General features: G+C 42.6%; 1 protein-coding gene and 1 pseudogene across 1 annotated transcript; one reads left to right on the top strand and one right to left on the bottom strand.

Moving 5' to 3' along the window:
- Positions 1-290: 290 nt before the first annotated feature.
- On the bottom strand, positions 291-2,625 carry LOC108528991 (protocadherin-16-like). The gene has a single exon (XM_017871027.1). The coding sequence runs from the start codon at positions 2,406-2,408 to the stop codon at positions 291-293; it is 2,118 nt and encodes a 705-aa protein (XP_017726516.1). The 5' UTR covers positions 2,409-2,625.
- Positions 2,626-17,189: 14,564 nt separating this feature from the next.
- The window catches only part of LOC108528990 (methylosome protein 50 pseudogene), a 17,987-nt pseudogene continuing 13,638 nt past the window's right edge, over positions 17,190-21,538 (top strand).

Here is a 21,538-nt window from a genome sequence, read left to right as displayed (position 1 = left end):
TATATATATATATGATATAATGTGAGACATTGTCAATTGGAAGAGGTCTGATTTAGAATGGGTGGGTCCTCCTCAACCTATTTAGGTGCACACATCCAGCATGAAAGAAATCAGGCTTCAATAAGATAAATCAAGATCTAAAAGTCAAGTTAAGTTGAAAGGACCTTAGAGATCATGCAGCCAAGACCCTGGCAAAAAAAGTTAGGTGACTAGAGGGCATCATTCATCTCACTATAGAGACGGAACTACAGCCAGTCTTGTATTTGAGAGCCGGAATATTTTCCTCCAGGTCACAATTTCCTAGGCCAACTCACAACCCTCTCCATGCCTTCCCAAGCCTTCAGATTGGCCCACAGGCCTGATGAACTCACCTGCAGAAAGCAGTGTCCAACCGGGGCATGCTCTGCAATGGTGGCATTGTACACCTGCCTCCAGAAGATGGGTTCATTGTCATTCACATCATCCACAGTGATGCTCACCAGGCAGGTGGCAGAGAGCGGGGGCTCTCCGAGGTCCTGGGCCACCACTCTCAGCTCCACCGACTCCTGGACCTCTCGGTCTAGAGTCCGGATAGTGCTGATCACACCGCTTTCGGGATCAATGGCAAAAGATGGTCCACACTCTGCGGTGGGCAGAGCCTCTGGATTGCAGGGAGCCGAGAGCTGGACTAGCGTGTAGCGCAGCCAGGCGTGCTCAGTGCCTGCCTCATCAGCATCGGAGGCGCTGACCCACATGACTACAGTGCCAGGGGCCGCGGCCTCTGACACTGAGGCCTGGTAATGCTGTTGGCTGAAGAGAGGTGGTTGATCATTGAGGTCAGCGACCCGGAGCAGCAGCGTTTCCTCCGTGCTCAGCGGCGGGGACCCCGCGTCCGTGGCCACCAGTAGTAACTCATACAGATCGCGGCTCTCTCTGTCCAGGGGCCCCTCGACGCAAAGGAAAAATACCCCTGGGGGGCCGCCGGGCCGCAACGCGAAGGTTCCCTCTCCGCCTTCCAAGGACAGCGAGATACTCTGGTCTCCAAGACCCACACTAAGCTCCCCTGTGGCTTCATCTTCTTTCTCCCAGTCACCGTCCGCATCAGACACCGAGACGCGAGCCACGTAGTCGCCCGGTCGGGCGCCTTCGGAGACACAGGCGAGGCCTCCCTCTGTGAGAAAGAGCACGTGAATTGCTGGCCGGTTGTCATTCACGTCCAGCACGGCGATAGACACGCGCACTGTGGCAACCTCAGGCTCGGCACCTCCATCGCGGGCCTCCACCACCAGCTGGTGCCAGGCCTGAGCCTCGCGGTCCAGAGGTCTCCGCAATCGCACCACGCCACTCAGCTCCTCCACGGCGAAGTAGGCCGCGTCGCCCAGTGCCCCGCCTCCGCTACCCGCCCCGGGCACCTGCCGGGCGCGGACGCTGTAACGCACGAAGCCATTGGGCCCCAGGTCGCGGTCGGTGGCGCGCACGCGGCAGACCTCGGCGCCCGGCTGGGCGTCCTCGCGCACTGCTGCGCGGTACTCGTCCTGCTCAAAGACCGGTGGGTTGTCGTTCTCATCCAGCACCCGCAGCTCCACGCTCAGGCGGCCGGTGCGCCGCGGGCGGCCACCGTCCCATGCCTCGATCTGCAGCCGGTGCGCCGCAGCCTCCTCTCGGTCCAAGCGCCGCAGCAGCACCAGGTCTAGAGGCTCCAGGGGCGACGAGGAGCCCGGCAAAAGCGGTGACGGTAGTGGCCCCGGAGTCCCGTAGCGCAACTCGAAGAACGGGCCTGCGGGGTCCTTGGGCGGGTCGGACGGTTGCACCAGGGTGTAGCCCTGAGTGCTGAACAGTCCGGCGTCGGGGTCATGGGCACCTGGCAGGCGGAAGGCGGTCCCTGGCGGGCTGAGCTCGGAGACGTCGAGTTGTACGGAGTCGAACGGAAAGCGGGGCGAGTGGTCATTCACGTCGTTGACGCGAATCTCCACCTGCACCACAGCGCCCAGCAGCGTGGCGGCCACGAAGCTGTAGTGGTCCCGCCGCTCGCGGTCCAGGCGCCGCGCAGTGCGGATGATTCCGGTGTCCGGGTGCACGTGGAAGTCGTCCAGCAGCGGGGAGTCATTCGAGTCCTCCGACAGAAAGAAGCCGCTCCCCTCCTGCTGCTGCGCGGCTGGCAGCCCGGCGCGGATGTCACCGACCAGCGTGTCAGGGGGTAGCCCCTCATCTACAGAAAGGGTGAGGTTGAACAACTGGGCAGATGAGCCCGAGGCCGCCCACAGCCACACGTGCACCAAGAGCCAGAGCAGGGAGCGCTGTGTCCTGGCGCTGCTGCTGCCTGACCGCCCATGGGGTGTATCTCCCCTCCCGGGGAACAGAAGGCGCTTCCCGACGGGAGCCCCCCGCTGCTGACGCCCTTCGCCCATCTTCCGCCCACAAGGGCTCATTTCTCCGCCAGCTCCTTGGGAAGGCTCTCGGGTAACTGCCAGCTTGTGGCGGGATCGCAGAAAAATCCAGGAGCCTCTTCAGTGTCTGAGCCAGAGAAGAAAAGACTTTGTTTGGCAAACAAACCGACGGACCCAGGAATTCCCGAGGTTACATCTGCAACTGGTGAAAGCGTCCTCTGCCTGCAGCTCACGCAGACAGGGAAGCTCTAGCTGCCTCTGCCGCGGCAGCCACCTCTTCTGCCCCTGGATTTCCTTAAACGAGTCTCATCTCTTTTTCTCTCTCCTTTTATTCCTTTTACATCTGTTCCTTGTTCTACTCGGCTGGTTGTTCCCCCCGGTAAAGTCAGGTGCATTATTTCTTTTGCCAAAAAGGAGGAGATTGTTTGAAGCGCGCACACGCAAGTAGAGGATGGGGATCGGGCCGGAGTAGGGGGTGGAGTAAGGGCGGGGAGGCTGGGAGTTAGGGCGCTGGGGACTAGGGAGGGAGAGAGAGGGGAAAGGAGGGCTGCGGCCCTGTCCGCTGCTCCGGGGGCGGGGCCGCCGTTCCCGCGGCGTCTCCGGGAGCCAGGGACCGCGCGACTCCTGCTCCGACCCAGCCTCCACCGCCTCCCTTCCCCTCCCCGCCGTGTGACGCGGCGCACAGGAGGGCGAACTCCAACCTGCGAGCGGCGCTCTGCAGCAGGGCGGAAGAGGAGCAAATGCAAAAGCACTGGGAGACGTGCTCCGCGGGGAGGGTGGGGGACGTGCAGGCGGGGCGTCTGCTTGGGCTTAGCTTGCCAAGTGATGATGGGTGCGGGGAGGTTAGGGGAGCGGCCTCTCCGCGGCCTCCGCCTCAACTCCCTAGACCGTCCCTCAGCAGGCCTGACGCTTGGCTCGCGCTGAGCCTAGAAGGTAGGGGTTATCGTCACTTTGGGGTGCCAAACTTGTGTTCTCCATTTGGCGAGAGGGACTCCTGTCCGCAGCGGAAGGACAGATGGAGTCAAAGGCCGATGCACAGCTGGGGCCAGGATGGCTGCAAAGGGGAGAAGGCGGAACTTGGAAAAACCTTCCAGAAAACCCGAGAAATCTGTGGCACACATGGTGCAAACCACACTTTATTATGCCGCGCTACTACTCAGCGACGTGTGAGCCTCTTGTCACTCCCCTCTGCCACCAGGAATGACGACAATATATCCGCCCTGAGAACGCTTTTTCTACATTCAGCGCCATCGTAACACTTCCAGGATGTTTGACGATGCTGATTGATGAGCAGAAAGCCCCGGTGGCTGGCACCCCGCAAGCCCTCAGCGCTCCACCACCACCCCTAGGCAAGGAAGTTTGCAAGCGGGACCACTCTACAGATACCACTTTCAAAACTCGCTTCTGTCTGAGCCGAACGCAAATGCCAATAAATGGCCATAGTCGCAGATTTCCCTTCAATTAACCATAATAATTGGTAGAAACCGATCAATGGCCTCTAATAAAGCATGCGTGAGAAAAGACTCTCTGGACTCAAGAATGACTGGCCATATTTAGCGAATGGTTTCTGCAATTTTGCATTTGAGCCAGATAAAAGAATTAATTTCCTAGATACTGTTTCTCTCCTTTAGGGAGGACCAAAAGCCCTGCATAGTGGTTTCTTGCAGCGACAATAAAATGCCTTTTTTAATGTGCAATGGAGTTATATATAATTGCTAATCCACAGCCACACCGTTATCTCTACCTGTGACCAAATAACAATAAAATAATTGACTTTGTAGCAGATATGTTGCTGTAAATGGGGACATTATTAAAATAAATTCAGTTTTCTTTCCCCAGCTTTCTTTGGGGAAAGAAAGCTGAATTTATTTTAACCATTAAAATAGTTTTAATGGTTAAAACTCTCTTTAACCATTAAAGAGATTTGTTATGTCTTTAGAGTCTTTTTATCTTCAGTCTCTGCATTCGCACCCTAACTAGTCCCTCCCCCTTTCAAACTGTTAAAGTTTGAAGCCATAACCAAGAATGAATTGGCCATGAGAATCTTCACTGTGATGAATTCTATCTTTGCAATCTTATTCATCTTAATTATTTCATAGGGCTTCTTCAACTTATTTTTCAGCCTCATCAACTTACTTTGTAAACCATTGTATGAGTCTGTTCTTGCATTGCTATAAAGAACCTGAGACTGGGTAATTTATAAAGAAAAAAAGTTTAATTGGCTCATGGTTCTGCAGGCTGTACAGGAAGCATGGCAGGATCAGCTTCTGGGGAGGCCTCAGGAAAGTTACAGTCATAGCAGAAAGCAAAGGGGAAGCAGGCAGGAGGAAGAAAATGAATGGGGAGATGCTATACACTTTTAAGCAAACACATCTCATAAGAATTCACTCACTATCATGATGACGGCATCAGGGGATGGTGCTAAACCATTCATAAGAAACTGCCTCATGAACCAGTCACCTCCCACCAGGTCCCACCTTTAACACTGGGGATTACCATTCAACATGAGATTTGGGCGGGGACACGGATCCAAACCATATCAACCATATTGTTAACAAATATTTACTTGAGTCTAAAAATAAAGGAAAAGAAGCATCTTTTACTGCATCTTTCACTGACACATTCTTTGTAAACAGTGGTTTAGTTTAGAAACAGTGGAAAACAAATGGAAAATCAAGAACTTCAGACATCTATTTTCCCATTAGTTCTAAAGCTTTATATTTCAAGCATGTGCAATTCAAGGTCTCCTGTCCATTTCACAATTACCTTTCATTGAATGTCCTGAATGTCCTTAATTATAGAATTAAGAATCCGTAAAGTAAGAGAAATAAGAGCATTTCTCAGATATGTGAAAAATAATTTTAGATAATACAGAAGCCAACAGCCTGCAAGAAATCGGTCAAGGTCTGATCCTTATAAGGGAAGCATCATGGTGTAACTGGCCAGTTTTAGCTTTGAAGTTGGAAAACCCTTAATCTGCTCTGTAATTTGGGGTGAGTTATTTAAATCTTAAGGCTTAGAGTTTCCTCCTTTCTAAATCGGGGATGATACATCTAATTTACAGGAATGCCATGGGCCTTAAATGAGGCAATATATGTGGATTGGTACATAGAATGCATGTGGTAAATAGTATTTTTCTTGCCCTCTGTTGTTTGTATGATGAAATGTTTTAGGAGTGAATTATTTTGGAATTCTCGGTAATATCAAACTCTGACTTCTTAGCCCCCCAGAGTGTGTGAAGGGGAAGGACATAAAATTCCCACTATCTAGCTGGATACAGTGGCTCACGCCTGTAATCCCAGCACTTTCAGAGGCCAAGGCAGGAGGATTGCTTGAATCCAGGAAGTAAAAACCAGCCTGGGCAATGTGGCAAGACCCTCTCTCAACAAAAAAAATTAAAAATAGCCAGACACACTGATGCATACCTGTAGTCCCAGCTACTCAGGAGGCTGAGATGCCAGGATGGCTTGAACCCAAGACATTGAGCTGTGTCATTGCCACTGCACTCCAGCTTGGATGACAGAGTGAGAGCCCATCTCAAAAAAAAAAAAAAAAAAAAACTCAAAACTCTCCAGTATTGTAAACAGAAACTTTGGACAAAAAGGCTCAAGGCATTTCTTCATTTTGTGTTATGCAGTTTAAGTAATACAGGAAGTCCATCTTCAGAAACATTTTCCCACAGACTGTAGGTAGCCCTCAGTAATAATTTAAATAGTGTAGTTACCAAGTGCTCAAAGCAGTGTTCAAAGCACCTCACATTAACCTTTTAGGAAAGGAGTCATAAAAATATTCCCATCTTACAGATGAGGAAACAGGTTCAGGGGCATTACTAGTCATGTGACCAAAGTCCCACAGGTAGTAGAATTGGAACCTGAACCCAATTTTACTCCAGTGTTCGTGGTGTTCACTGGTCATTTACTGTTTTCATGATTTTCTTTAATAAGATTTCTTCTGAATTCTTTATGAAATCAGTACAGCGATAAAGTGAGTTTTGGAAAGACCTGGGAGAACTACAGAAGGGGGAACTTGTGAGCATGTTAGTAGGAGTGGTGGGGAGGCACAAGAGGGTAGTCACAAGTCAGTACTTGAAAATGCAACAACAACAAAAAAACCAACTCCGTACTTAGAAATGGTACTTAAAGGCCAGTAAGGAGAATCCTGTGACATGGAGGGTTCCTTCCCAACTTCTCACCCATGGGGATAGTCCTCTGAGGGTTAAGAAGGGTGCATGACACCAGGAAGCCCCCATACTCCCTTGACTCACATGCCATCTTTCTGTAAATGTTTGAGCCAGAGTGTTTGGAGCTTGTGATGGTTAAATGTGATGTGTCAAGTTGGCCAAGGCTACAGTGCCCACATTGTTTGGTGAAACACTGGTCTAGATGCTGCTAGGAAGGTTATGTCATGCTGGGAAGAACCCTAACTAATATAGAGCTTTGTGGAAGTGGAGATGATTTGGTATTTAATAGTATGGCCAGTATTTAGAATCTACATATATTTTGTGTTCTTAAAGTTTTTAAAATCAGAATCCTGGACATAATAGGGATCCTAATAAGTAATCAAGTACATCTTTCTGTCTTAGTTCTAAGCCACCCAAAAGAAATGATAGTCTTTTCCTTTTTTTCAACATTGAGAACCAATTCTCCACATGCCTGTATGATATTCTCAACTCCACAGAATATGATCACATTTTACAGATTATGAATCTCTGATTTGAATATCAACATATAGTTATTTACTTTGATTTTGGGAAGATGAAGAAAACTGGTCAATAATTTTTTATGCCAACACTTCATCATATAGTTGAAGGGAAGTATAACAAGGCTTATCGTTAAGTTTGTTTTATCATACTATATTGAATCATAGTTCCAGATCTAGTAGAAGCTGGAATGTAGAAGTGCATATACCAAAGTTGTCCCTGCTTTTGAAAATTGTGGTATATGCAGATCTCAGACCCCCTAGCTAAGGTAATTCCTGTCTAATTTCCCCTTTTCTCTTCTATCTTGCTTATTCTCCTTCCCAATGCTTGGTAAGGCAGACCAACTTCTCCCCATTCCCTCCAACAGACTCAGGATGGCCTACAAAGGCCAATCAAACCTGTTCAACCACATAGCCTCTACAATTTGGCTTTTCTAATTCTGTCTTTGGCACATGCCTTTTGTAAAAGCTTTTCTTTAGATGAAATAATCCCAGCTCCTCACTCCCCCAACCCTTTAATCATTTTGTTTCTGTTCTCTGAACTCTTTCCAATTTTCCTATATATTGTATCAGATGTGGAAACCAAAACCACACACCATTTTCTAACAGGGTCTATGCATTGCCAAACCTGGGGAGGCTGACTTACTACTTCAATCAGAAATTGAAGCCAAGTCCAAAAGGTTAACAAGTGGATGTTGGAACAGGTGTGATACCCCCATTCCAATAAAGCAACACTTGCTGGGTTGGTAATTATTCAGTGTGGAAAGGTAATCTACTCGCTTTCACATAAAAGAATTTTCAGAATATTCATGTGTTTGTATAAGACAGCATGATAGATAAAGCTGGTGAAAAAAAAAGATAAATAGCATTGGATCCTGCCCATATTTTTCTAAGTGCTATTGTTCTTTGTGAGAAGTTAAGGAAGCCAATCTGTTTCCTGGGACAAAGTAAAGTTCATTGAAATATATATACATCATATATGTTATAATAATTCCAGGCAAGAGAAAGCAAAGGAAATACCCAGGACCCTGCCAATCCCACAAATATTCAGTGAGAAAAACACCTGGATTCTCCCCAAGCCACAGCTGTTTAGTTGGAAAATGCCTGGTTCCCATTGAATCAAGGCAGTCAGGAAAAAGAGCCACATCCGGCCGAGTGTGTCTACTGCGTACGATGCACACACATGAATCCTATTTGATCAAGACACAGTTATTTTGGAAATAAATAGATCCTGCTGGATTCAAGCACAGTTCATGACTAGCACACACAGATGGGGGTGTGCTGAGTGCAGATATTATCTATGAGAAACTCCAATACACAGATATTTGGTAAGGAAACTTATGCCATAGGTTTTTGGGCTCTGTTACTATCTTGGTTATTTCTCTCCTGGAACATATGTGGGTTTGGCAGTGCTAGTCCTTGATTAAGGTTGCTTGTATCACCAAGATCTGAGTGTGTCCACCCAGATTCTTTAGGTTGAGCAGCGAGTATGTGTAAAAAGAAATGCAAAATTGATAAGTCAATCATGTTTTCCCTTAGTATACAATCAACAATATCGTAGCATAATCACAATAGGAAAGTTCCAGGACTTTCTGAACATACGTGAATTAGGAAAAAGCCTATATCTCTATCATCACAATGTACACTTTCCACATATTCCCATCTTTTCCTTTATTGGCATAAACTTCTATTGTGTCAAATGGACACATTTTTACTACATTTTCCAAATAACTTCTCATCGATCCATTATTTTAAAAAACCACTGTTGGCCCTGAAATTAACCTGAAAATTAGGCAAATATTTCCAATGAATTAAGTAATCATTATACTTAAAATTTACCTACCATAAAGCATACAGAGGTTTCTTATTGTGAACATAATTTATAAGGACTGAGTCAGTGCTTAATCTCTTTAAGGGTGTTTTTAGTTTGCTATCCAAAATCAATCTGAGGAGAGAACCTGGTTTTGAGAAATCACAGACTTCACATCTGAGGGCTCTAGAATCCTGAGGCCTTGGGAGAATTTCTTTTACCCAATTACTTGCTCCAGAAATCAGAAGAAGTTATGGTGGAAACAGCTTCATGAATTCAGGTTCTCCTCATCTTTCCTCTGTTGACTGCGAGTTCCTTATTTCCCATAACTCTTTGTATCTCAGTGCAAAAAAAAAAAAAAAAAAATGAGAGAAGGAAAAATAGAGGAATAATATTGCAGAAGCTTCTAGCCTCAAAGGATTCATTCAATTAATAAACTGTAATCTTTCAGGAAAGCAAGCCTAAATCCCCTGGTCAACAATGTCCATTCTGACCACTGCACATTGAGTGTTGTAGCCATCAAGCTGACCTCCAGGGTATCTGCAGTAGCATTACTGCATGTGCAGGAGCTTCTCTTCAAACACAGCTTCCTGTGTTTGCAAATGTATATGTGTAATTTTTTTTCCTCTGGCTTCATGGACTTTTATCCCTGACCCTGTACTTTTTTTTTTTTTAATTAATGTAGCTTCCATGTTTTTGCTGTGTGCTTTATCTTGAAAATCCTTTTTGAACGCCTCCAGTCTCTCTTCTCATGCATTTTTATCCCCAGTCTGCCCTGTTTCACCTGTGGGCTTTATTCACTGTTCTTCCTTCTGTTAGGCCCTGGTTTCTTATCCAGGCATAATGGGGAAGCTTAAAAATAGCCATAAAAAATGTAGTTTAGAAGAAATGCTTTAAAGCTCAAATGATAAAGCCCTTCAGGGGCACAGATGAATATTAAATGCTGGGAAGCAAACACCAGTAATCAGAGATGCAATCGTTCATTTTTGAGCAAGTGCATTGTGTGGCCCAAGAGGAAAAAGGCAGAGCTGTAAACGGCTGCAGAGTGGCCACAGCTGCCAATCCTTGAACTTTGCAGGTGCCCAGAGTGAATGATTCCAGGAACTCAGCTCTCCTTCTGCAAGAATATCACCAGCAGAAAAGCCATATTCACAAATCAAGGAAACCTGAAGGATTATTCTAGACCTAATCTCCAGAGTCCCCTGTGGTAGGCAGAATAATTCCTCCTCCCCCACACCCACAAAGAGGTCTTCGTCATAATCCACTGAGCCTGTAAATGCATTACTTTACTTGACAAAAGGGACTTTGCAGGTGTGATTAAGTTAAGGAATTTGAGATGTGGAGATTATCTAGGCAGACCCAATGTAATCCCAGGGGGCCTTAGAAGCGAAAAGGGGAGGAAGGAAAGTCAGAGTCAGAGGAGATGGGACAAGTGGTTGGAGTGAAGGAGCCCTGAGCCAAAGAACTCAGGCAGTCTCTCAAAGCTGGCAAAGGCCAAGGAATTTGATTCTCCCCAGAGCATCCAGAAGGAACACGGTTCTGACAACACCTTGATTCTGGCCCAGTGAGACCTGTGTGGGACTTCTAGCCTACAGAACTGTAAGATAATACATTTGTGTTGTTTTAAGCCTCTAAATTTGTGATAATTTGTTACAGCAGTCACAGGAAATTAATACACCCCTTGGCAGTGCTGAGACCAGTTTTTCCTCTTCCCTGAATTCTCTGAAGTAAATATTCACATTCTCAGTGCCATTGTTCCCTCTGGAACATGAACATTTACGTTCTCATTGAAAAGAAGACAGAAATTATCACAGCATCAGTTTTTGCCTCCAGCCAACAATATCTTAAGAGATCAGTTCCTGCTGGAAATTTGGGCATATTCCTTTCATAGAAAGTGTCTCTCAACAATGTCAAGATGAAGTTTTTCTTTGATTTAAATGCATTATTCAAAGTTCTGTCTTCGTAAAAATGTTTTTTAGAAAGAAAAAAACTGTCACAAAACAACAGTCTTGTTTAAAAGGCTAAAGATACACTATGTAAATAATATATAATCATGATTGTCAAAACTTTAACTAGATGTGATTTGGGGATAATATTGAGTTAGCCATAATTTATCAGAGGGAGAGAACAGAGTCTTTGGGAAAGCGAGAGTCAAGGACACAAAGGTTCTGTTTAAATCAAAGGGCTTGACCCACAGCCAGAAAATGGGGTTCTAGTTGTACTGTGGAGAGAAATAAATCCCAACTGTGGAAACAAATCTACATGCTGTATAATGGTCCATGAAATCTATTCAATGGGAGTCACTGGCTCCAGAGGTGGGAACCTGCTAGTGTGTACACAAAGAATCTGTTTCTTTTCATCTCCTCATACTCAAATGGAAATGTGGTGGTTTCCAAACTTTTCTGACCTACCTTAAATAATATATTTTATATCATAGGCCACATATATACATATACAATGTAATTAAAACAATCGTTTCATGACATCTTACCCTTCCAATGTGAGCTATATCCTGATATTTCCTAATTCTTATTGTTATTTTTCATGGCTGTTCATTCATTTATTTTTCAGTTTTAAAATGCTAGTCGGGATCAACTAAGTGGTCATGACTTGGAGTTTGAAAACATGGCTTAGTAGGACTATTATCAAGAAAGTACGTATTTTCTTTCAGTTGTAGTAGTAACAGTTATTCATTATTACCTAGCAACTTCAAACAAAATGATAGCTTGGAACTGAATACCTTTAAGGTCTTTCTAAGTCTATAGTTTATAGTTTTTCATCAAAAGAAGTATTACTTTATCTAAAGTTTTTTTAATAAAATAAAGCAATGACTAATAACTTGAAATCTTCTCTCCAGCAAGTTTGTTTAATTTTAAAAAATGGTTTTACTAAGATAATTCTGATTCTGTTTTGGTCTTCAATGATTAATTCTAAATCCCAAACATGTCTTTCTAATCAAAATCAGGAATTATTGAAATTTTTGCCATACCTTTTTTGTCACATTGTTCATTGGTGTTTCTGAATTTTGATTTCAGGAGTTGGGGAACTAGAATCACTCCTAAGGGAAAAAGCATTTTGAGTCACTTCCAGAGAGTGTTTTGATTTATGCTCTAGCCAATATCCCCTTGAAATTCTCCTCCCCTTCTCATCACTAACATTGCTGAAGGCAGGTGAAGCTAGTGTCGTAAGACTCACAGAGAAACTGCTCACTTTCACTTTCTTTTTAACAATTATGCTGCACAACACACTTCTCAGATTCTTGCCTGTAAAATAAAAGTGACACTGAACTCTCAGGGCTGAAGAATAGCTAATACACTGTGCTAACCCTTCAGAGATGCAAAACAATAGCAATCACTCATCAGTTTGCTGAGAGGTGACAGATTCCAATTTCCTATTTTCCAGAGACACTCTCCTCATTACCAAGCAAAACCAGACTGGTTAACTTGCCCAAGATCTATAGCTTGCTGCAGTGATCTCATCGGTCTGTGTCCCTGATGGGAACTCAAGCAGGTGGTGTGGAGAGCAGCGAGATGACATATGGAGACATATTGCCTAAATAGGCTGATCCACCAGGCCAACTAATTTTCCTTCTGAGAAGAGCAATTATTTTAAATTGCCCTATATCAAAATGACTTTGTTCTTGCCACTAAAATATAATGTCAATAAACTATAATGTAAATGAGTGCCTCCTGCTACTTTGATTTTTAAAAGTTAAAGATTAAAAAAATTAAGAAGAAGAAGCAGAGCCCACATTGCTTTGTTTAGAATTAAGACAGGATCACAATTCTGGGCTTTACAACATTAAGCTGGGATGTGTAACTCACACTATTTTAGAAGCCTTTTGATGGTATCACAAAACTATTGTGTAACTTTGTTTTTAAATTGTATTAATTCTGTTGAAAAGTGTTCTTTTGTGTGAAAGAACATGGTCTCTTATAGAAAGTGATAGCTACAAAAATAAGGATGGTGGAAAGTAGATGTTGGATACAGGAGAGATAAAAAAAAAAAACTGACCTGCCCAATCTGTCTAGAACCAGAACTCAGGCTGGTTCAATCAAACACTCCTTATGAAAGAAATGCATTCAGAATTCCAAATAAGAGTTTTGAAGGAAAATTTTAATATCTGTATTTAGATTTAGCAGCCCTAAAGGGAAATAGGGTGTTGATTTATGAAATTGAGAGAAATTATGAGCAGCTGGAACATTAAGGGCACATTGTCAGAGGGAGTTTTCATTGCCAATTTGGAATGAAGTTCCAGAACAGTCCAGAGCCATGATTTAAACACATAAGATCTTACAAGCCCCAATCTAGTTAATTTTAGCATGTATAATATCTAATCCTTGGATTATTTGATTGATAGAGCCATTAAAGATACAGCAGTTAAAAGTAGATACAGAATGTATTAAATTTTATTACATTTTACAGTTTTTTTCTTTAGAGATAACCATTTTTTAACTTATGATGAGAGATTTTTGAAGTAAAAGACATTTTAACAGAATAACTGAGTTAGAGAGCTTGACTATCAAACTACAAAGCTGTTCTCAAGGTAAAGTATCTAAATGCATATAAGTTTCCTCATGTGAGCTAAGTTTGCAGCAGAGACATAAAACAATAAGAAGAAAGTCTCAGGGTAGACAAAGACATAATTATCTTCTATATTATTGAATAAATACATTACAGCATAATAAATCATCTTAACCCCTTTTTCTTCAAACTCAGATAAAAATTGTTTTCCCAGCTTCTTGCAAAGAGCTTCCAAATAATACATCCATTCCTGATCTCTTTGTTTTCTCCCAGAAATCTTTAAATCAAATCAAGATAAGCAGTTTAAACCATTGAATTCGTTCTGTCATCTTTAAGGATTTTCTCTAACATTACTCTTCATTTGTCCAGACAAACAAGTTACCTGGGGTTGTGGAGGACCTATCTTCTCCCTACACAAGAGGAAGATCATTTGGGGTATATTAGAGTACCACAAGGGGGAGTGAGAGTCAAATATTTTCAGTTGGGATTTCAGAAGGAAACCATCCTGACCTATGAAATATTTGTATTAGGAATTCAAGGAAGAATCTGGTGGAGAAGGTCCCTTCCCTGGAAGAACCCAGGATCTAGTAAGGAAGTAGGTAACAAAAATTAATTACATTAGAAGACAAATAATGCTGTGGGAATAAAGATTTATGGAACTTAGAAGACAGTTTCGCTTTCATTAATATCCAATCTGGCTAACAGAGTTCATTGCTTCAACCGTCTCTTAGCATCATACCTTAATATCCTTGGGACCTAGTCCTTCCAAGACATCATCCCCTTCCACAGCCTCCTCGTTCCCCACATCCTTTTGGATTAATCCAAACAAGTTTTTCCTTTTGTTTGGCCTTCTTTGAGATGCTCCCTGCTCCTGTGGGTAACTCTCCTTTCCCTCTGTGTCTCGCCGCTGCTGTTTTTTTCCTGCAACAGCACTTATCACTTTCTAAAATGAACATCTTTGTTGAGTTACCTGTTTATGGTCCACTTCTCTCTAAAATGTATGATTCTGGTGAATTTTATTCACTTCTCCATCCTCAGTGCCTACAACAACATTGACTGGATTTATGAATTCATGCAAACTGAAATCATTTTAAATCTATAGGTTCCAATCCCAAATGGGTCCCCACCGCTGTTCAACAAAGCTTTAGTCAACAAATTCCTTTCCTTGAGTTATAAGAACCTCCTTTACCACTGTTAAAAATTCACTTCAGCAAACGGTCTGGTCCTTCACACCCCAATGGCAGCCCCCCTAAGGACCTCATGGGTTTAGGGATATTTAGGGTACTGTCTGATCTGTCTCATAGTTAGCGTCTCTGCTGCATTAGGCAGGGTTTCCTAGTCTCTCTTTTAAATGCTTCTCCTGTGGCTTTTACATAAAGCCATTCTTTCTTGGTTTTCGTTCCTCAGACCTGCTGGATCAAAATCTCCACAGACAAGACCCAAGTGTGTGTGTGTGTGTGTGTGTGTGTGTGTGTGTGTGTGTGTGTATTTCAAAACAGAGTCTTGCTGTGTCACTTCACCCAGGTTATAGTGCAGTGTCACAATCATGGCTCATTGCAGCCTTGATCTGCTGGGCTTAAGTGATCCTCCCACCTCAGCCTCCCAATAGCTGGGTCTACAGGCATGAGCCGCCATGCCCATCTAATTTTTTTTATTTTTATCTTTTTAGTAGAGATAAAATCTCACTGTGTTGCCCAGGCTGGTCTCAAACTCTTGAGCTCAAGCGATCCTCCCAGCTCAGCCTCCCAAAGTGAGAGGATTACAGGCATGAGCCACTGTACCTGGCCTGTGTGGTTTTTGTTTTAAGAGCCACTGATACCCAGGTAGGATTGACAACTTTCTCTGGATTTCTTCTCTTCTCCTTTTCTTGTCCAGGTATAGCTTTAAATTTAGTAACTGGGTAAAAGCCAAAGTAAAGTTATAGGGGGCTGGGCTGGGGGGGACACATTTTGCCTTACAACTGCTTTTGCATGACAAACATGTCTCTTTTATTTGGATTACATGTTTCCAGATCATTACAAACAGGAAATTTTAATCAAGATGACCATATACACAGCTTACAGAAAGGCAATTGTAAGATGCATGTATTCAATATTTATATAAGTTTCAGAAAATATTAGTTGCCATATAGAAGAATATTGCTATGCCATGGTGATTATAATTTGGGGGAAAATCATTTGAAGGGATGATGCCTCAGAAGGACCAGGTCCCAAGGATGTTAAGGAATATTGCTAAGAGATGGGGTGTCCCCACTATGACACCCCTCATTTGCCCACTCTCTTAGCTTCAGCTTCCTACCTAGACCCCAACAATACTCAAATCTATGACTTTAAGATCACACAGCCTCTTTCTCCCTCAAATGTGAGTTCCTAATTCTCAGTGGATGACGAATCTTTTTCAACTGATATTTAACAGGGCCCATTGGTATACCACTTTCTCTCCTAAACTTCCTTTCTTTCACTGAGTCCAATGGACTATATTTTTTATTTAATTTTTTTCTCCATCTCTCCACCATTTCTTGAATCTGGATAATCAAGTCTTGTTTAAATGATTGGAATTGCTTTTTGACAAGTCAGCCTACCTCTAATACTAAACATGTTCGCTCCCCCCACTGAAAAACTACTAAATACTTCCATAGTTATCTTTCCAAAGAGACAATCTGATTATTTCTACTACCATCCCCTCTTGTTTTAAAAGCCTTCAGTGGCTCTCCCATTAAGAGCTAGAGTCAAATCTCCTTATTCCTGCATGCAATGTCCTTTGTGATCAGACCTCAGTTCACTTCCCAGGCTCATCACCCTCCTGTCCTCCCCAGGCCTTTACCAGCTCTCACTATGTGAGAGTTTGAGAAGATGTCACTAAATTGTAGCCTTTCAAATGCCTTCAACTCTTAGGCATGGGCTTATGTCTCCAAAAATGCAAAGTAACAAAATGTGGAAAATAATCAGTTTATTTTATTTTCTGGTTGGTTTTATTTCACATGCTAAGGTTCTTCTAAATTTATTCTGGCTTCCCTGCAGCAATTCTGCCCAATTCCATTTTGCCTGAAATGACAACAGCAGCAAAGTTCAGAAATACTGCCACCTTGTGATCACAGAGTAGGTGAAAAGTCAAGTGGTCGGTCCTCCCTTTATACATATGTTTATAAACAGAGGAGCTGAGAACTGGAGAGATTCCCTGTGCAGTCCCTCTTTCCAGGCCTTAACACTAACAGCCACTTGATTACTGCTAGAAACTCAAATTTACAAAACTTTACCTTTAGTGTCTACCTTCAGTGACTCTCTTTTGTAGAGTTTTATTGATTTCCCTCAACCAGATTATTTAAAGATACCAAAGGACACACTTATTTAAGCCATCTTCAGGTTCAGGTCCTTTAAAGCCCAGAGAACATTTTTAAGCCTTTTACTTTTAGGAGGTATGTGCTTCAGACCATAGCTGTCAACTGTATTAGGACAGTGGTGAGTTGATGCTATTTGCCAATACAAACCCAAAACAGGGCATATAAGAAGTCCTCATGAGCTGCTTATTGAGAGAATTAATGAGTAAACAAATTAACAGCAGATACGATGATGACTTTAAGAGTGGAGAAAAATGTTTCTAATGTTTTTGAAAGCAGTCATTTTATTTTGAAATGTCAATTCCATCTTGAAACATTGACATATTCTATACTCGAGCTATTTTTAAGGTGGGTTTGAATAAAAGAATAATGGAGGTGCAGAGAGGCGAAGTGACCTCTGTCCAGTGGCATACCAATAATAAATAGGTTCAGGGCAACTCAGGGCATCGCAAAGATGGGTGAGGCCGAAAGGAAATGTAAAGCATATTTATTCAAACTCCTTTTGATACTGCTTTGCAAAAACAGGTTCATCTAGCTCTTCCTTTCTCTCTCTCTGTCTCTCTCTTTCTCAAGACAGGATCTTACTCTGTCACCCAGGCTGAAGTGTAGTGGTGTGATCATGACTCACTGTAACCTCAACCTCCCAGGCTCAAACAATTCTCATGCCTCAGCCTCCACACCTGGCTAATATTTTGATTTCTTGTAAAAATGGGTGCCCACACTGGCTTAAATTCCTGAGCTCAAGTGATCCACACACCCCGGCCTCCCAAAGTGCTGGGATTACAGGCGAGAGCCGCAACACCCAGCCTTCTTCCTTTCTTTGACTCTATTTCTTAGCTATTATTTCATCACATAGACTAGCTTATATTTTAAGGTTTGTTCTCAGAATGATTGTTTTCAAATGACTTAGACCTGGATTTCTCATAAGCAGCATAGTAGTCACTGGAGACTTTTGTGCACAGGTAGAGAATAAGCTGCTTTGAAAAGTCATTGGTCATTCTAAAATTCACTGGTATCATGAGACATCACAGAATATATGCTTTATAAATAATTTGTTTTTCAGAGTCAATAATTACCAGTTCATGCCCTATAAATAAATCAATATTGGAAATTAAGTCTAAGTAGATTCATCACAGAAACCATTGGCCGACTGACCAAACAGCAAACTTCATGATTTACTTCTTGGCTTAGTTGCTCTCTTTGCATTTCTTTTAAAGCAGTCCTCCTCCCCATCATTATAATAATAAAGAATGAAAATGGACAAGGTGAGGCAAGGCTAAAAATCACTGATCCTAGAAAATGTTTGCAGTTTTTGGGTTGTAAGAAAGTGAAGTAGGTCTAATATGCTGTCTCACGCCTGTAAACCCAGCACTTTGGGAGGCTCAGGCAGGAGGATCACTTGAGCCTAGGAGTTTGAGACCAGCCTGGCAATATACGGAGACCCCATCTCTACTAAAAGTACAAATAAAAAATTAGCAAGTCATGGTGGAGCGGCCCTGTGGTCCTAGTTACTCAGGAGGCTAAGGTAGGAGGATTGCTTGAGCCCAGGAGGTCGAGGCTACAGCAAGCTGTGTTCGCAAGGAAGAAGATGAAGCAGGTTCTGTGACACAGAACAGAATTCAGGGCAAGTGCGGGGCTGGGCAACCTCACACTGTAATTCACACTTAGGGCAATAAACAGAAAAGAATTTTCAGAATGAAATCATGGCATTGATCTCATCATCATCTCCATGCACTTAAGTTTTTGAAACAAATTAACATTGTCTCCTTAAATGCAATGTATCCTTCTTAGGCTCCATATGGAACTTTGCCATTTAAAAACATTAAGTTTTCAAGATAAAGAGACCTACTTCGGCCACAGTGAAGATTATGACCAGCTAATTGGCAAATGCCAGAATAAATCCACGTGTTTCTTTTCCTTTCACTCTGCCCATGTTCCATGTATATCAGTTCCACTTAGCTACCTTGTCTGCTCCTTTCGACTTGCTGGAATATCGCAATGCAAGTCTGGTGAGCACAGAAATTCTGGGATGGTGTCTAGTCTTAATTAAACACCCCCAACTGTGGTGCGATCAAACTTTGAGATTTCATGACTACTGAGCCCTGGACAAAACACAAGTATTTTTTGCCCAGTAGAGTTGAAAGCCGAAATAAGCAAACAAGAAGGAAGAAACAAATAAGTAGAGATTGCAAAGGCAGAGAGGTAAAGATGGCTTAGCTCCAGGTGGTCAATGATGCTCTATCCAGATGAGGGGCTTTGGGGCCCAGAGTGTACATGTCCTAATGGGTTTTCAATTCTGAGCACAAGATGTTCATCTGAAATGCTAATTTTCCGTGTTCGGCCATTTGCCATCCGGATAAAATTCCCAGCACAGCTTCCGCACAAACTAACGATGAAGTGGCAACCTCTCAACTGCCTTGAGTGGTAAACCATGTAACTAACCACTTTTCTTTGTTTTCTTCCACAAACAAGATAGAGTCATCTTTATAATATTAACTTCAGCATAAATATTGAAACTCACATAACTTGAATATTGAAAAAAACTTCCAAATGGTCTTTGAGTTTAAATAGCACCTTGAGACTCCCAGGCCCCAGAATAGCTCTAAAACTCAAATGACTAACCAACTTGCCATTCTTTGACTTCTCTAATTTCCATATTTCTTTTTTTTTTTGTGCTAAATTTAGCCATCTCCCACATTCTTGATCACGTGTAAACAGTAGATAGACCAGGCATGGTGGAGATAGCAGCTAATTAATATCATTCAGATGGAAGGGCTTTCATTTTCTGCCTGCTTTTGGGAAATTATTCCCTGGAAGCATTTCTTTGTATGGAAAGATTGGAAAATCCTATGTCCATCCTGTGGACAAGAGGAGATATTGTCTTGAGTCTGTAACATGGATTTGATAATTCCAACTGTCTGCTTTTGGCAGTATGTGAGAACACATGGCCGGATGGCTTGCCCTGCCCTCAACATATGCACGAACATGGTTTAACATCACTTCACTGGAGTACCCAAATGTTTCTGGTTTACCTGCAAAAAATTCAGCTTTAAAAAAAAATGGGGAAATGCTATAGGTCAGCATTCCAGTCATGCACCAAGCACACACCAAGGGTTGTTTAGTAGGTGACCCCATGTCGGGCACAGTCCTCTCCCTAAAACTACAGGAAAGGCACTCCATTCTCACACAGTGGATCCTTCTTGCACTTTCATTCTCACACGTAACAAATCTCCCACAGGCAGACAGTTTGCAAAGGCCATATGGATAGAGAAGCATTCTGTCTTATTTTTAAATTTTTTTTACAGAACTGATACGCAGATTTAATAAACTGTCTAACTCAGTATTGTCAAGGGAGTTGGGCAAAATTTTCAGATAATTATATTTGGCCCCATTTCACATGAAAATATCCTTTATGACTTAGAGTACATTCTTGGTGTATATATTTTAATGTATTGCTCACATTCTGCCTTTTAAATAAAATATGCTGAACTTGAAGTATCCCCCATGAATCTTTGATGTAATTAAGAATATCTGATTCTTCCACTCCCCAATGCCCCCAGGGCCTGCTTAGGTATTTGAAGCTGTTTCTTGCTACATAAAACATCCCAGACTGATCTTTTGGGCTGTCTTTTTAAGTTGTAACATACTTTGTTTCTTGGAGCCACTCTTGGTGTTTTCATTGTGTTGATTTCTGGTAGCCTTGCTCCTGAATATTGTCTAGATTAAACCTTGCATGGCTGTGATAGGTGATTATTTTATACTTACTAGCATACAGCAGGACATTTATACATATCCACATGTATGTCTATTTTGATAGTTCATGATTTAACCCCTAATACCCAGAAAAAATCTTCTTTTATGTTTGCAGAACAAAACTTGGAGATGTGAGTTCTGGTGGTTTCAGGCTCACTTATTTGTGGCCCTGTGTGACATGTTGAGCAGGATTTAAAACTTGTACTTAACAAAGTTTAAAAGAGCTACAGGTCACACACTTCAAAAAGTAAATCTGTAAATGACAAGGATCTAATACATTGCATTTATACCTATAACACAGATGAATTAATTAATGGCAATTCAACTCTCTTCAGGGGCCAGTGAGTAATATAAATGTGTGAATGAGCTAAGGTTAAGATAGCAGGTGGTACATGAATCCAGGAGTGCGTGCCCCTCCTAAAAATGCACATACCCTTAGAATTCGTGCTGGCTCAGGCAACACATTTCCAAGTCAAATATGGCCTCTGGAGCATTATAATTTCATTTTTGGGGCTATCTCCATCAGTGGTTTGCTTTTTTTTTTTTTTTTTTTTCATTTAAGGGCAATATAACATCATTTGCCCTTATATGGGCAAGATCAATTGAAGAGCTTTTCTTTTGAATGTTCTGGTAGATTTTATTATGGAAGTGATCTTCCTCTGAAAGTGTGAAAGAGTATATAGTTAACACAATATGGTGAAAATGCTCTGATAATTGTTTTAGTTCTTCTGCAGTTTGGGGGATGTTCATGACACTCAGTGAGGAAGGAATATGGTGGGTGACTCTGAACAAGGGTCCCAGAGTCAGATTACGGAGATTCGCATCCCTTGTCCTCTAGTTCCCAGCTGGACAATCCTGGTCACATGTCCTCTCCTTCCTAAGACTGGGAATTTCTTCATCTGTAAAGTAGGATGGGAGGCCAGGCACGGTAGCTCACACCTGGAATCCCAGCCAAGGTGGGAGGACCACATGAGGTCAGGAGTTTGAGACCAGCCTGGTCAACAAAGTGAGACCCTGTCGCTACAAATTATATATATATATATATATATA

The sequence above is a fragment of the Rhinopithecus bieti genome, unplaced genomic scaffold, assembly GCF_001698545.2.
Source record: "Rhinopithecus bieti isolate Rb0 unplaced genomic scaffold, ASM169854v2 scaffold_3878, whole genome shotgun sequence".
Classification (NCBI taxonomy): domain Eukaryota; kingdom Metazoa; phylum Chordata; class Mammalia; order Primates; family Cercopithecidae; genus Rhinopithecus; species Rhinopithecus bieti.
Note: the sequence above shows the minus strand (reverse complement) of the source record. Positions and strands in the feature narration are given on the sequence as shown.

Bases quoted from the DNA above. Each gene is read 5' to 3' on its own strand.
- LOC108528991 (XM_017871027.1), bottom strand. From the start codon at position 2,408: ATGAGCCCTTGTGGGCGGAAGATGGGCGAAGGGCGTCAGCAGCGGGGG.